This window comes from Rhipicephalus microplus, chromosome 2 (genome assembly GCF_043290135.1).
Source record: "Rhipicephalus microplus isolate Deutch F79 chromosome 2, USDA_Rmic, whole genome shotgun sequence".
Lineage (NCBI taxonomy): Eukaryota > Metazoa > Arthropoda > Arachnida > Ixodida > Ixodidae > Rhipicephalus > Rhipicephalus microplus.
In genome coordinates, this window is record NC_134701.1 from 26,340,141 (window position 1) to 26,350,875 (window position 10,735).

At 49.3% G+C, this 10,735-nt stretch overlaps 1 protein-coding gene across 1 annotated transcript; it reads right to left on the bottom strand.

Annotated features, from left to right (window-relative positions):
* Positions 1 to 2,096: 2,096 nt before the first annotated feature.
* On the bottom strand, positions 2,097 to 2,891 carry LOC142784696 (uncharacterized). The gene is made up of 2 exons (XM_075883186.1): positions 2,631 to 2,891; positions 2,097 to 2,461 (listed from the first exon to the last, which is right to left on the bottom strand). The coding sequence occupies exons 1-2, from the start codon at positions 2,870 to 2,872 to the stop codon at positions 2,179 to 2,181; spliced, it is 525 nt and encodes a 174-aa protein (XP_075739301.1). The 5' UTR covers positions 2,873 to 2,891; the 3' UTR covers positions 2,097 to 2,178.
* Between the last annotated feature and the right edge of the window lie 7,844 nt (positions 2,892 to 10,735).

Below are 10,735 nucleotides of genomic sequence, written 5' to 3' on the forward strand. Positions count from 1 at the left end.
CAGATGGAACGTCACAATCGGCAATAGGGGATCCAGAATTGTCACAAAGAGAAAGTGTAGTTTTATCATCCGGTTTCATTATTTTCCAAAAGCGGCGTGGGTTGTCCCGAAGCATGTTGGGTAGTGTGGTTGAAAAAAAGTTTCTCTTTGCCAATGCCAATAATGCCATGTATTCTTTGGTTGTACTTTTATACTTGTCCCAGGCTAGTTGAGAGTTCGATTGCCTGGCAGAACGAAACTGTCGTTTCTTCTTATTTTTCATACGTTTTATATTGACATTAAACCAGGGAGAACGAGATCTTTCACATATAGTGATTGTTGGAATGTAAAGTTTGATCAAGTCCTGCATCTTGGATTTAAATAAAGCCCAATTAGATTCAGTGGATTGTTGATCGTAAGTTGAGGAAAATTCACTATAAAAGGCTGCTAAGTCGTTGTTCATAGCGACATAGTCGGCTTTGTCGTAAAGAGTCAGTAATTTCTTCGATTTGACGCTTTTTTTTATCATGTTACCGGGAAACGTAGTGTGGATCGCGGTGTGGTCACTGAGACCGCTAATATAAGAAAGAGAAGAAAAGTTATCAGGATGTGACGTAAGCAGAAGGTCAAGAACGTTGCTTGAATGATCGGTTGTGCGCGTAGGAGAAGTGACAAGCTGTGATAGACCAAACGTTAAGCACGTGTGTAAGAATTCATTGGAGACATTATCTGTGTTTTGGCAGGTGGATAGCTTGGACCAGTCAATGAAAGGAAAATTGAAATCGCCAAAAAGCAAGATGGGAGTACTAGGATTAGTAAGCGTTATCTCATGTAATACGTCATGAAAATCAGATGCAAACGAACTTTCAGAATTGGGTGAACGGTAACAGACGCCAATGAGCATATGCGGCGTGGTTGCGTGGCTGCGGACCCACAACATTTCTAAAGGCGTTTGCACGCTTACAAGGGAACATTGCAATTGACGATTAGTGGCTATTAGTACACCGCCACCGCGAGAGCTGTCCCTATCCTTGCGGAAGATATCGAACTCAGGCAGGTTGGGAAAGAGCTCAGGACTTGAGACCAGAGAATTGAGCCAAGTTTCGGTGATTAGTACGACGTTACTAGAAGAGGATGAAATGAGGCTGCTTATGGCGTCACGTTTCGGTATGAGGCTACGAATATTACTGTAAAGAATTGATACATCATGTTTAGAAGGCTTATCTGGGTTGCCGACTTTCTTTGCTAGTTGCTAACGTTTGTACTCGACAACAGTCTGAGTAGGATGATCAAATACGTATGTTTTGTTACCACAGATAAGTTTATCGTAGCGCAGTTTGATGGGCATGTTTTGAGCCTTGCCGAATTCAACCAAGCGTCTACGGGCCAAGCGCGTATGCGGAGGAAAATCTTCACTTATACCGTAGACAGTGCCTTTCAGCTTGCCGCCCCTAGAAAGAATGTGGTCTTTGTCCTTGAAATGGGCAAACTTGACAATTATTGGTCGATTCTTTCTGTCTTTAAAAGCGCCAAGCCTGTGAGCCCTTTCAATGTTGCGTGCTTGAATTGTTATATCAAGATTTTTTTCGCAATGCTGGATGATTAATTCCTCTGAATCGCGCCACGTCTCCGTTTGTTTGTCTGCGAGGCCATAGAACACTAGGTTGCATCGGCGAGATCTACATTCCATATCTTCAACGCGAGCAGTCAGCTGAGATACCTGAACACCGCAGTTGTTCGTGACTGTTTCTATATTTTCAAGCTTGAGATTGATGCTTTGAATTGACTTAAGGTCGGATTCAATCTTGTAGAGTCTGTTATTGATGTCATTAAACTTTTTTTCGTTTTCGGACAGCGTCTCCTTAATGGAAGTTAATTGTTCGATCATAGCTGACTGCCCATTTTGTAACACTTTGAGCATTTCAAGTAAGTCGCCCGACGCTTTGGTAGCGGGGCCGGGATTAGTTTCGACATCACCTGCTAACAAAAGTACTCTCATCAGCATGCATGTACAGTCATATATTATCACGAGCGTTCGCCGTGGGCCCGGCAGCACAAACAATGCACGAGAGCTAGTACGCTTAGCATAGAGGCAATGCTTATTCGTTACCTGCGTTACGAAGAAACGAAGCCAGTTAGGGCGATGCATCCTTAACGTGCCGCCGGGCCCACTAGTCGCGGCGATGGTTTCACCAGGCTTTATAGACTTTTCCAAGGGGGAGGGTAATATGCTGGTCGCAGATAGCACGTAGTAAGTCCGATCCATGCGCGGGCCGTACCACCAAAGATGAGCCTGCCGCGCAGATGATTCTGCGCAGACTGTTTGTGCAGGCATGCAGCCATCACGGCCATCCTCGTGGAAACTGTAGTCACTGTTGAGCGTATCTGCAGGTCCGGGGTGCGGAACGCCGGCATCCTGTAGAACACCGACGGGCTGCCTCTCGATCCGAACCGGGAAAGGCTGCCAGGAAAGCACGACGAGCTGCGTTACGAAGAAACGAAGCCAGTTAGGGCGATGCATCCTTAACGTGCCGCCGGGCCCACTAGTCGCGGCGATGGTTTCACCAGGCTTTATAGACTTTTCCAAGGGGGAGGGTAATATGCTGGTCGCAGATAGCACGTAGTAAGTCCGATCCATGCGCGGGCCGTACCACCAAAGATGAGCCTGCCGCGCAGATGATTCTGCGCAGACTGTTTGTGCAGGCATGCAGCCATCACGGCCATCCTCGTGGAAACTGTAGTCACTGTTGAGCGTATCTGCAGGTCCGGGGTGCGGAACGCCGGCATCCTGTAGAACACCGACGGGCTGCCTCTCGATCCGAACCGGGAAAGGCTGCCAGGAAAGCACGACGAGCTGCGTTACGAAGAAACGAAGCCAGTTAGGGCGATGCATCCTTAACGTGCCGCCGGGCCCACAACTTTACGGTATATCAGAACCACCATCACCATTTTATACACAATCCTTATTAGTGCTGCTATGTGACCAATATTAGCTGTTGTGCAGCTCATTCACAATAACGCCTTCATCAGAGAAGTGAATATAACTATTAAATATTCGCTCTTTTATTTCCAACTCACTGGGAAATCTACCTGCAACGTAATACATATTTCAATGTATCTCTCTGTCAAAGTTCATTAGGTGGACATTTTTCGTGACGATAATTGCGAAGAGCTGCTGGAGCCTGAAAGCAGAGGACGTTAAGTCAGCCAGAAGGATGTCGAGCATCTAACTGCTCTTTGTGGTGTGGTGGCTTTCTGGTATAAGCCGCGCTGTGCTCGGAGTTCCTCCATTGCAAAGTCGAGGGCCAGACAACCGGGTGGGTTTCGGCACCAGAGTGAAATGTGAGAAACAAAGAAAGAAACCCGGACTCGATCATCTGGCTACAGCCGAGGTAAATAGAACAACAGAACGAGCCAGTGGCCAGGGCTCGTTCTCGTGCCCACCGCCCCTTCTTTCTTCTTTATTCCTAACGCCAGGGTATACCTGACAGTAACCTTTCTACCACCTTCGTGTGAGAATGCGCAAGAGGTCTTGTGGTTTGAAAACATCACGTACGCTTCCCGTCGCGCGGATCTCATGCCTAAGATCAGTCCCATGGGTGAGCATCCAAGGAACGCCGTTTAGGCTTCTTTGGCATACTGGAGCGCCGTCATAACAGCGAGAGCTTTCCTGTTGGCCAATGACGCTGCTGACACTTGCCGTCGTGAAAACATCTTGCCGAGTACTTCAAAGGCATCATCGAGTAGTTCTGTGCAAGCTCTTTATCATGAACCACCCGCCATCATAAGCACAACCACCCCACCAAGCGGATCTTCAGACAGCGCCACACACCTGCGGCGTGCGATTGCGCGACTTTGAGGCACGGTTGACGCCTTAACAGCGTCGCACTCTGCGCTGTTTTCTAACCATTTATTATTGAGTGCCGCCAACGCCATACTCTACATAGCCACCTCAAATGACCTGTATGTCAGCGCTAGCACCAGTAGGCCAGCCCTAGCATAGTTTCCTGCTGGAATGGTTCACCAATCATCCTCCAACGACAATAAACATTGCAGCTCCGTCGCACCACCTGACACTGCAGAATCCAATGATTCCAAGTGGTTCTATGTTGAAGCCAATGAAGATGCGCAAGATTAGCTGGACCAGTTCTAACGATGTGCCAAACACAACCAGTGCACCACCCCAAAACACAAGATTCCGAGTGGCTACTTTTATCTAAAGGACGACGCCCAGATGTGGTACAAAAGCCTAGAACGAAGCTTCGCTACGCCAGATGATTCCCGCACCCATCTCCTCAATACATTTACTAGTGCCGACAGAAAGGACAATGCACAACACATCCTAGAAGCCCGCATCCAGAAACCAAACGAGAGCACTGCTATGTACACTAAGGACATGACCCGTCTTTTCCACAGGGCAGATCCTGACATGCCAGGGATGTTACGGTATCTCATGCGAGATGTGAAGGAGCAAATGTTTGCTGGTCTGGTGAGAAATCTACCGACAACAGCGACCGACTTCACTAAAAAGGCCACTGCGACTTAACCGGCCCTGCAGCAACGATACCGCCAGCATGACGAAATGTTCAAATACGTCGCGAAGACCTCCGTTACGGCTGCGGCAAGCTGCAGCGGAAACGACAAGACTCTACGTGAAGCGATTTGAGAGATCCTGCGAGAAGAGCTTCGTCAGCTGGGTTTGTTTCCAACACTAAAACTGAAGCCGGCGTGGTCGTTTGTTGCTGACGTTATCTGGAAAGAAGCGTGCCAAGCTCTTTGTTTACCGGGCTATGGTGACGTGCAAGGGCACCTTACCTATGTTGATGCTCTCTGATGTCCCATCGTTGCTTTTCTAAGGACGACGGCTCCGGTGGCTCGTCCACTACTTACCCTTCATACGCAGCAGATCCTACCTCCTCCAACCTCAACGCCGCCACCCAAACCGTGTCACCGACCCGAGGAACTCCGTACGGTCGACACCCGAACAGCGCACCGTAACTGAACAGAGAACCCCCGCTGAATGACCAGCGCCACAAAACCAATTTGTGGCGCCCCACTGACCATCGACTGGTGTGCTATCTTTGTGGCAAAGCAGGGCACGTCTACCAATTTCGCCGCTGCCACGATCCTCAACACTGGAAATTTCCTCCTCAGCTGGATTACGCTATGAACGACAATTGCAATACATGCAACGACGAGGCTGCGTATGACGCTCGGCGTGCATACAACGACGCTCCACCGAATCGTCAGCCGCAAGACCCAACCGCGCCTAGATCACGGTCTTTATCTCCGGTGCTGTACAGTTCACCGAATCGTCGCAGTTTTGCTGACGTTGCTAGGAGCCAGTCTCCTAGCCCACTACGGGGAAACTAGACGCAGTGACCTCCGGGAGAGGGGTTGAAAATATTCTAAATTACCAACAGCGCCCATTACAAAACAACTATCAAGCGCAGACGTCGAAGCCGACGATTACAACGACGATCGTGATGAACATGACGAACACGACGCCTACCGGTATAATGCGAAGGCATAAGCCCTCACATCACCATTCAAATTGACGGTCATCAAGTGACGGCTCTTGTTGACGCCGGCTCACACTTTTGAATATTAAGCCAGCTACTCGCTGACGGGTGAAATAATGCAAAGACGCCTTGGTACGCGCCCAATACAAAACTGCGGGAGGCCAGTTGATGACACCTCAAAAGTGCACGGCCCGACTCATAATCACTGATTCACTCTTCTCTGCCACCTTCATCACTCTTCGTGAATATTGTAAAGGGGTTATTCTGGGAATGAAGTTCTTGTGAGAATACGGAGCAGTGATTAATGTCCATGCCAGGAGCACAAAGTTTGCTACCAACTTGAACGCACCTAACTATGAGGAAAATCAGCAACCTCGTTTGCGTATCGCCGGTGAGGACGTCATACTTCTGCACAGAGTTTCTCTTTCGTACCAGCGCATTGCGACAGCCTAAAAAGTGGAACTGGTGTCGCTGAACGCGTCCGTGAGCTAGCATTCACTTGTGGCACTTCCATCGCCAGGGGTGTCGTCATTGTCATCGATTAATGCACTTTAGTATTAACGCGATAGCGTTAAAGAGCTCGTGTCGCAGAAAACCTATCGTCGACGTCGGCCCCGTTAATTGTGAGCGGAAAATCTTCTGTGCGTCTGCGACCAAAAAATCAAGTTACCGAGATAGCCACAGAAGGCCGCTACTTGTTCATGCGTGCGCGCACGACCACACTGACAAAGCCGCGCATTCAAAGAAAAAAAGTGCTCATGGTCACGAGGCGCGGTAGTTTTTTTGGCCTGTCACCCCTCCGTGCTTAGCTTCCAGCGCTTTCGTCAGGACGAGAGAGGAGATATTGCAATGGCAGCATGCGACAAATCTTTCTGGCTTCATTCGCACTGGACGAATTCTTAAAATTTTTGCGGCGTTGAATTCGTGAGGCAATAAGCTCTTCTTGTGAATTTATTCCATGGTTACATGAAAAAGTGTTTCATGGCCCCGTTAACGCATTTTGTTCGACAGATGTCACGATAAAAACGAGCCCATCCGGCAACAAGAGCGTGCGCTGGTGCAATCTACTGTGTGCGTGCATGTGTGCGTGCGTGAGTATGTAACAGAACGTACGAATAAGCATGCACTTAGCGGTTCAATGGTGCAATAGAGGCCGGATTTTGCTAACGTATTCAACTCTCAAAGGCGAAGCTTAAGGGTCCCCCAATTTTCGTTGACCAGTTTCAGCAAGAAACGTCATCACATTGTTGGGGACACTGTCATCGCCTATTTCCACGAGCTTGCGCAAATAGAAGATTGCCATCTCGGGGAGGAGGCTTCACCACCTGCTATGCTAGCAACGATACCTGTTGACGTTAGTCCGACGTCATCAACCACTGATCAAGACCGCCTTATCGAGCTGATCAACAAGTTTCACGGCTGCTTCTCTTACACTTCCAGAGTTGGTCAGACATAACTCACACAACACTGCCCCATCATAGATTCCGACGCCAGGTTAATGCGGCAAAATTGATTGATTTGTGGTTTTTAACGTCCCAAAACTACCATATAATTATGAGAGACGCTGCAGTGGAGGGCTCCCGAAATTTCGACCACCTGGGGTTCTTCAACGTCCACCCAAATCTGAGTACACGGGCCTACAACATTTCCGCCTCCATCGGAAATGCAGCCGCCACAGCCGGGATTCGATCCCACGACCTGCGGATGCGGCAAAATTCTCATGGCGTTGCTCCAAAGGAGCCCGAGGCAATTCAAAAAGGCCACCCGCATCTTCCCATGAGGGAAACTAGAGTAAATGCGTCGCAGAATGGTGGGTGTATCTTCTGAATGTCGCATAATGGGTATGGTCTAAGAATGCTTAATTGTTATTTCATTTTCATTAGTTTTATTTATTGGATGAAGGAGAACCGAAGGCAAGGAGTGTAAAGTTAAAATGTGTCTTTATCGCTTCGTGCCGTCGTGTTGAACGGAGACGATGACTGCTTTGTGGTCGCTAAAGCGCACTGTCAAGGGCTCTTTGAGGAGCGGTAGTGCGACTGCGTAACTGGTGAAGACGAGGTCGATGCAACTGCCGTAGATGGTGGCGGGCTGGTTGTCATTGCTGATGTTGTTGTTGGACATGCAGTACAGCCCATGTCGAGTGCACATGTAGTCGACTAACCAATCGTCCTTGCAAATGTCGGCGTTGAAGTCTCCTACGAGCACGAAGAGGTCAGATTTTCGCAAATGCACGTACACGCAGCTCATTGCATGGTTGACGAACGCGGTGTCTAGCTTTCGAGTGTGGTTGGGTTCTGGGTAGATTGTCATAACGGTAACCCTCACCCCGTCATTGCCTCCCGCAGTCTCTCGTCGCCATTGTTGTCACTGTTAACATTGTCGTTCACGCCACCGCTCTTCAAGTCGACGTTGCCAAACGTGCTTAAAGAACCCTTAGCGCGTTGGTCTGCTTCGCTTTTTTCTTGGTGCTTCCAACCAGCGTAACGTCGAACCACAGTCGATGGCACACGTTACAGCTGTGTCCCAAGCTGCGGTCTTCAAAGTCACGTTTGAAACGAGCGGCTGGCTGCGCAAACACTCAGGCTGCTTGACCTTCCTCACCCCTGTCGCAGCGCGCTCACGGTCAAGAGCAGCCTCCGGAGGTGCCACTCGTTGACGACGTTTGCACGCTGCTTCTCACTCACGTACCTATGGTCTTGAAGCTCGCTGCTCGCGTTTGAAGTCCGCTGCTTCTCGCTCACGAAGTTCCGAATCCGCAGCTCGGCGTTGCCGTTTCCCAGCTGCTTTTCGTTCCCCGAGTGAAGGATCCGCAGCTCGCTTCAAACGGTTGCGTTCAGCGTCGTATGCTCGTCGCTTCGCAGCCTTGTCTTCTCCGTTGCTTGTTGTTGTTGAAGCTGAAGACAGTGGGGCTGAGGTAAAGTTGCCTCGAGCGAGTGGTGGGACGATGATGTAGGGTTGTGTCCCAGTACTGAATAAAGAAGCTGTTGTCATCTGTTGTTTCTGCCACATCTACTCTAATCAAACAATGCGTGAAGCCAAGCGATTTAGGGGGAGGGAGAGAGAATGAAAGGGGAGAAATAGAGGTGGAGAGGAGATGAGCATGCACAGTGGAAGTGTGGACGCCGATGACCAGTGACAAGGTGCCACTAAGAAAGGCTACGCATTTAAAACAGGTGAAATGATGCTTGAAGACGGCGTTATTAGGCAATGCGACAGCCCTTAGGCATCACCCGTAGTACTCGTTAAAAAGAGGAATGGCAGCTTGCGTTCCTGTGTCGACAAATGGAAGCAACTACATCACAAAGAAGGACGTTCATCTGCTGGCGCGTATTGGCGATTCTCTGCATCGGTTGCGAAACGCACAATACTTTACATCAATGGACTTGAAAAGCGGCTATTGACAAATGGAAATGGATGAGAGAGACTGTGAAAAGACCACCTTACTAACACCAGACGGACTTTACGAATTTCAGATGCTCCTCTTCGGTTTGTGTTCGACACCAGCCGCGTTTCAGCGTCTATGGGACACAGTGCTAACGGGACTTGGGTGGCAGACCTACCTGGTTTACCTTGATGCCTTCTGCGAAGTTCTGAAAGCACTTGGAAAGGCCAGGAGCAGTTTTCACGCCCCACGTTTGGCCGGCCTTAATCTGAAGCCCAAAAATTGTCGCTTTGTTTTCCACAAACTTCATTCCTCAGTCACGTCGTGAGCGACCAAGGTATCCGACCTTGTCCAGATAAATCTTATGCCAAGGTTGCTTTGCCAACCCCGTCAATCAGTGACGCCCACCCAGACCCGCCGCGGTGGTCTAGTGGCTAAGGTACTCGGCTGCTGACCCGCAGGTCGCGGGTTTGATTTCCGGCTTCGGCGGCTGCATTTCCGATGGAGGCGGAAATGTTGGAGGCCCATGTGCTCAGATTTGGGTGCATGTTAAAGAACCCCAGGTGGTCGAAATTTCCGGAGCCCTCCACTACGACGTCTCTCATAATCAAATGGTGGTTTTGGGACGTTAAACCCCACAAATCAATCAATCAGTGACGCCCACCCATTCATTTCGTTTTCACCAGCCTACTCACATTCCAAAAATAAATTACTCGACGCCACGTTGTGCTTGTCTGACCACAAACTAACGACAGAGTTTTACAAAAACCCACGGACAAACACTGATATTTTCACTTTGAAAGCAACCACATCAAACATAACAAAACAGGCATTCCATATAGAAATGCACTGAGATTTAAAAGGCTGTGTCCCTCTAATCCCTCTACTTCCGCGATAACCATGACTAGATGCGTGATTCGCTAACTGGACAGAAATACCTGCCTGAATTAGTGGACGACGGAAATAGACAGGCAACTAAAGCAGACCAACAAGGGCTCCTAATTACATTGAATGAGCTCCGCAGCACCCATGTACTAACTTGGCTTTAACGCATTCTGCATCGATAACAAACGTTAGCTAGATCTTGAAGCACCCTCATGCAGAGTGATTGTCTGAAGAACATATTTCATAAGCCACCACGCATAGCACACCGTCGTTCAAGAACCTTGCGTGACATGCGCAGACGCCATCCAAGACAACGACCCCTTCCGTTCATTCTGGTTGCTGTCCTAGCCGCAAGACACGTTGCAAAGTGTGCAAACACATGACAACCACGGCATCAGTTAAGAGCTCAGCCTAATTATCACACTCTGAAATAAAGTAATCTTGGCTGCGATACCACCAACTGCACCTATCTGCTTGAACACTCAAAATGTAATTTTCAGTAAATAGGGCTGACCGAAACACAATTTAGATTACGATTCAACAACCACAAGGCACACGTTACCAGCACACGTCTTGGAGAGCTCACGACACTCTTTGGCAAGCCTGGCTGTCTCAGAAATGGGTGCACACTCAGATGGATCCGGCGTGTACGAGAGTATCGTGTCGATGGTGTGCGACGAGTGCCTTCCATACAGCAAGAAGAAAGGTGAAAAACCGGTCGTGCTCTGAGGGGCGGTGTTGTAGGCGTAGGTGACGAAGGGCAGTATGGCATCCCATTCGTGTGGTTGGCGGTGACGTACATGGACAGCATGTCGCCGAGGGTGCGGTTAAAGCGTTCGGTCAGACCATTCGTCTGCGGGTGGTAAGCAGTAGTTTTGCGGTGGACAGAATGGCACTCAGTGAGAATGGCGTCGACGACTTCTGACAATAAGACATGGCCTCGATCGCTGAGAAGCTCCTGGGGTGG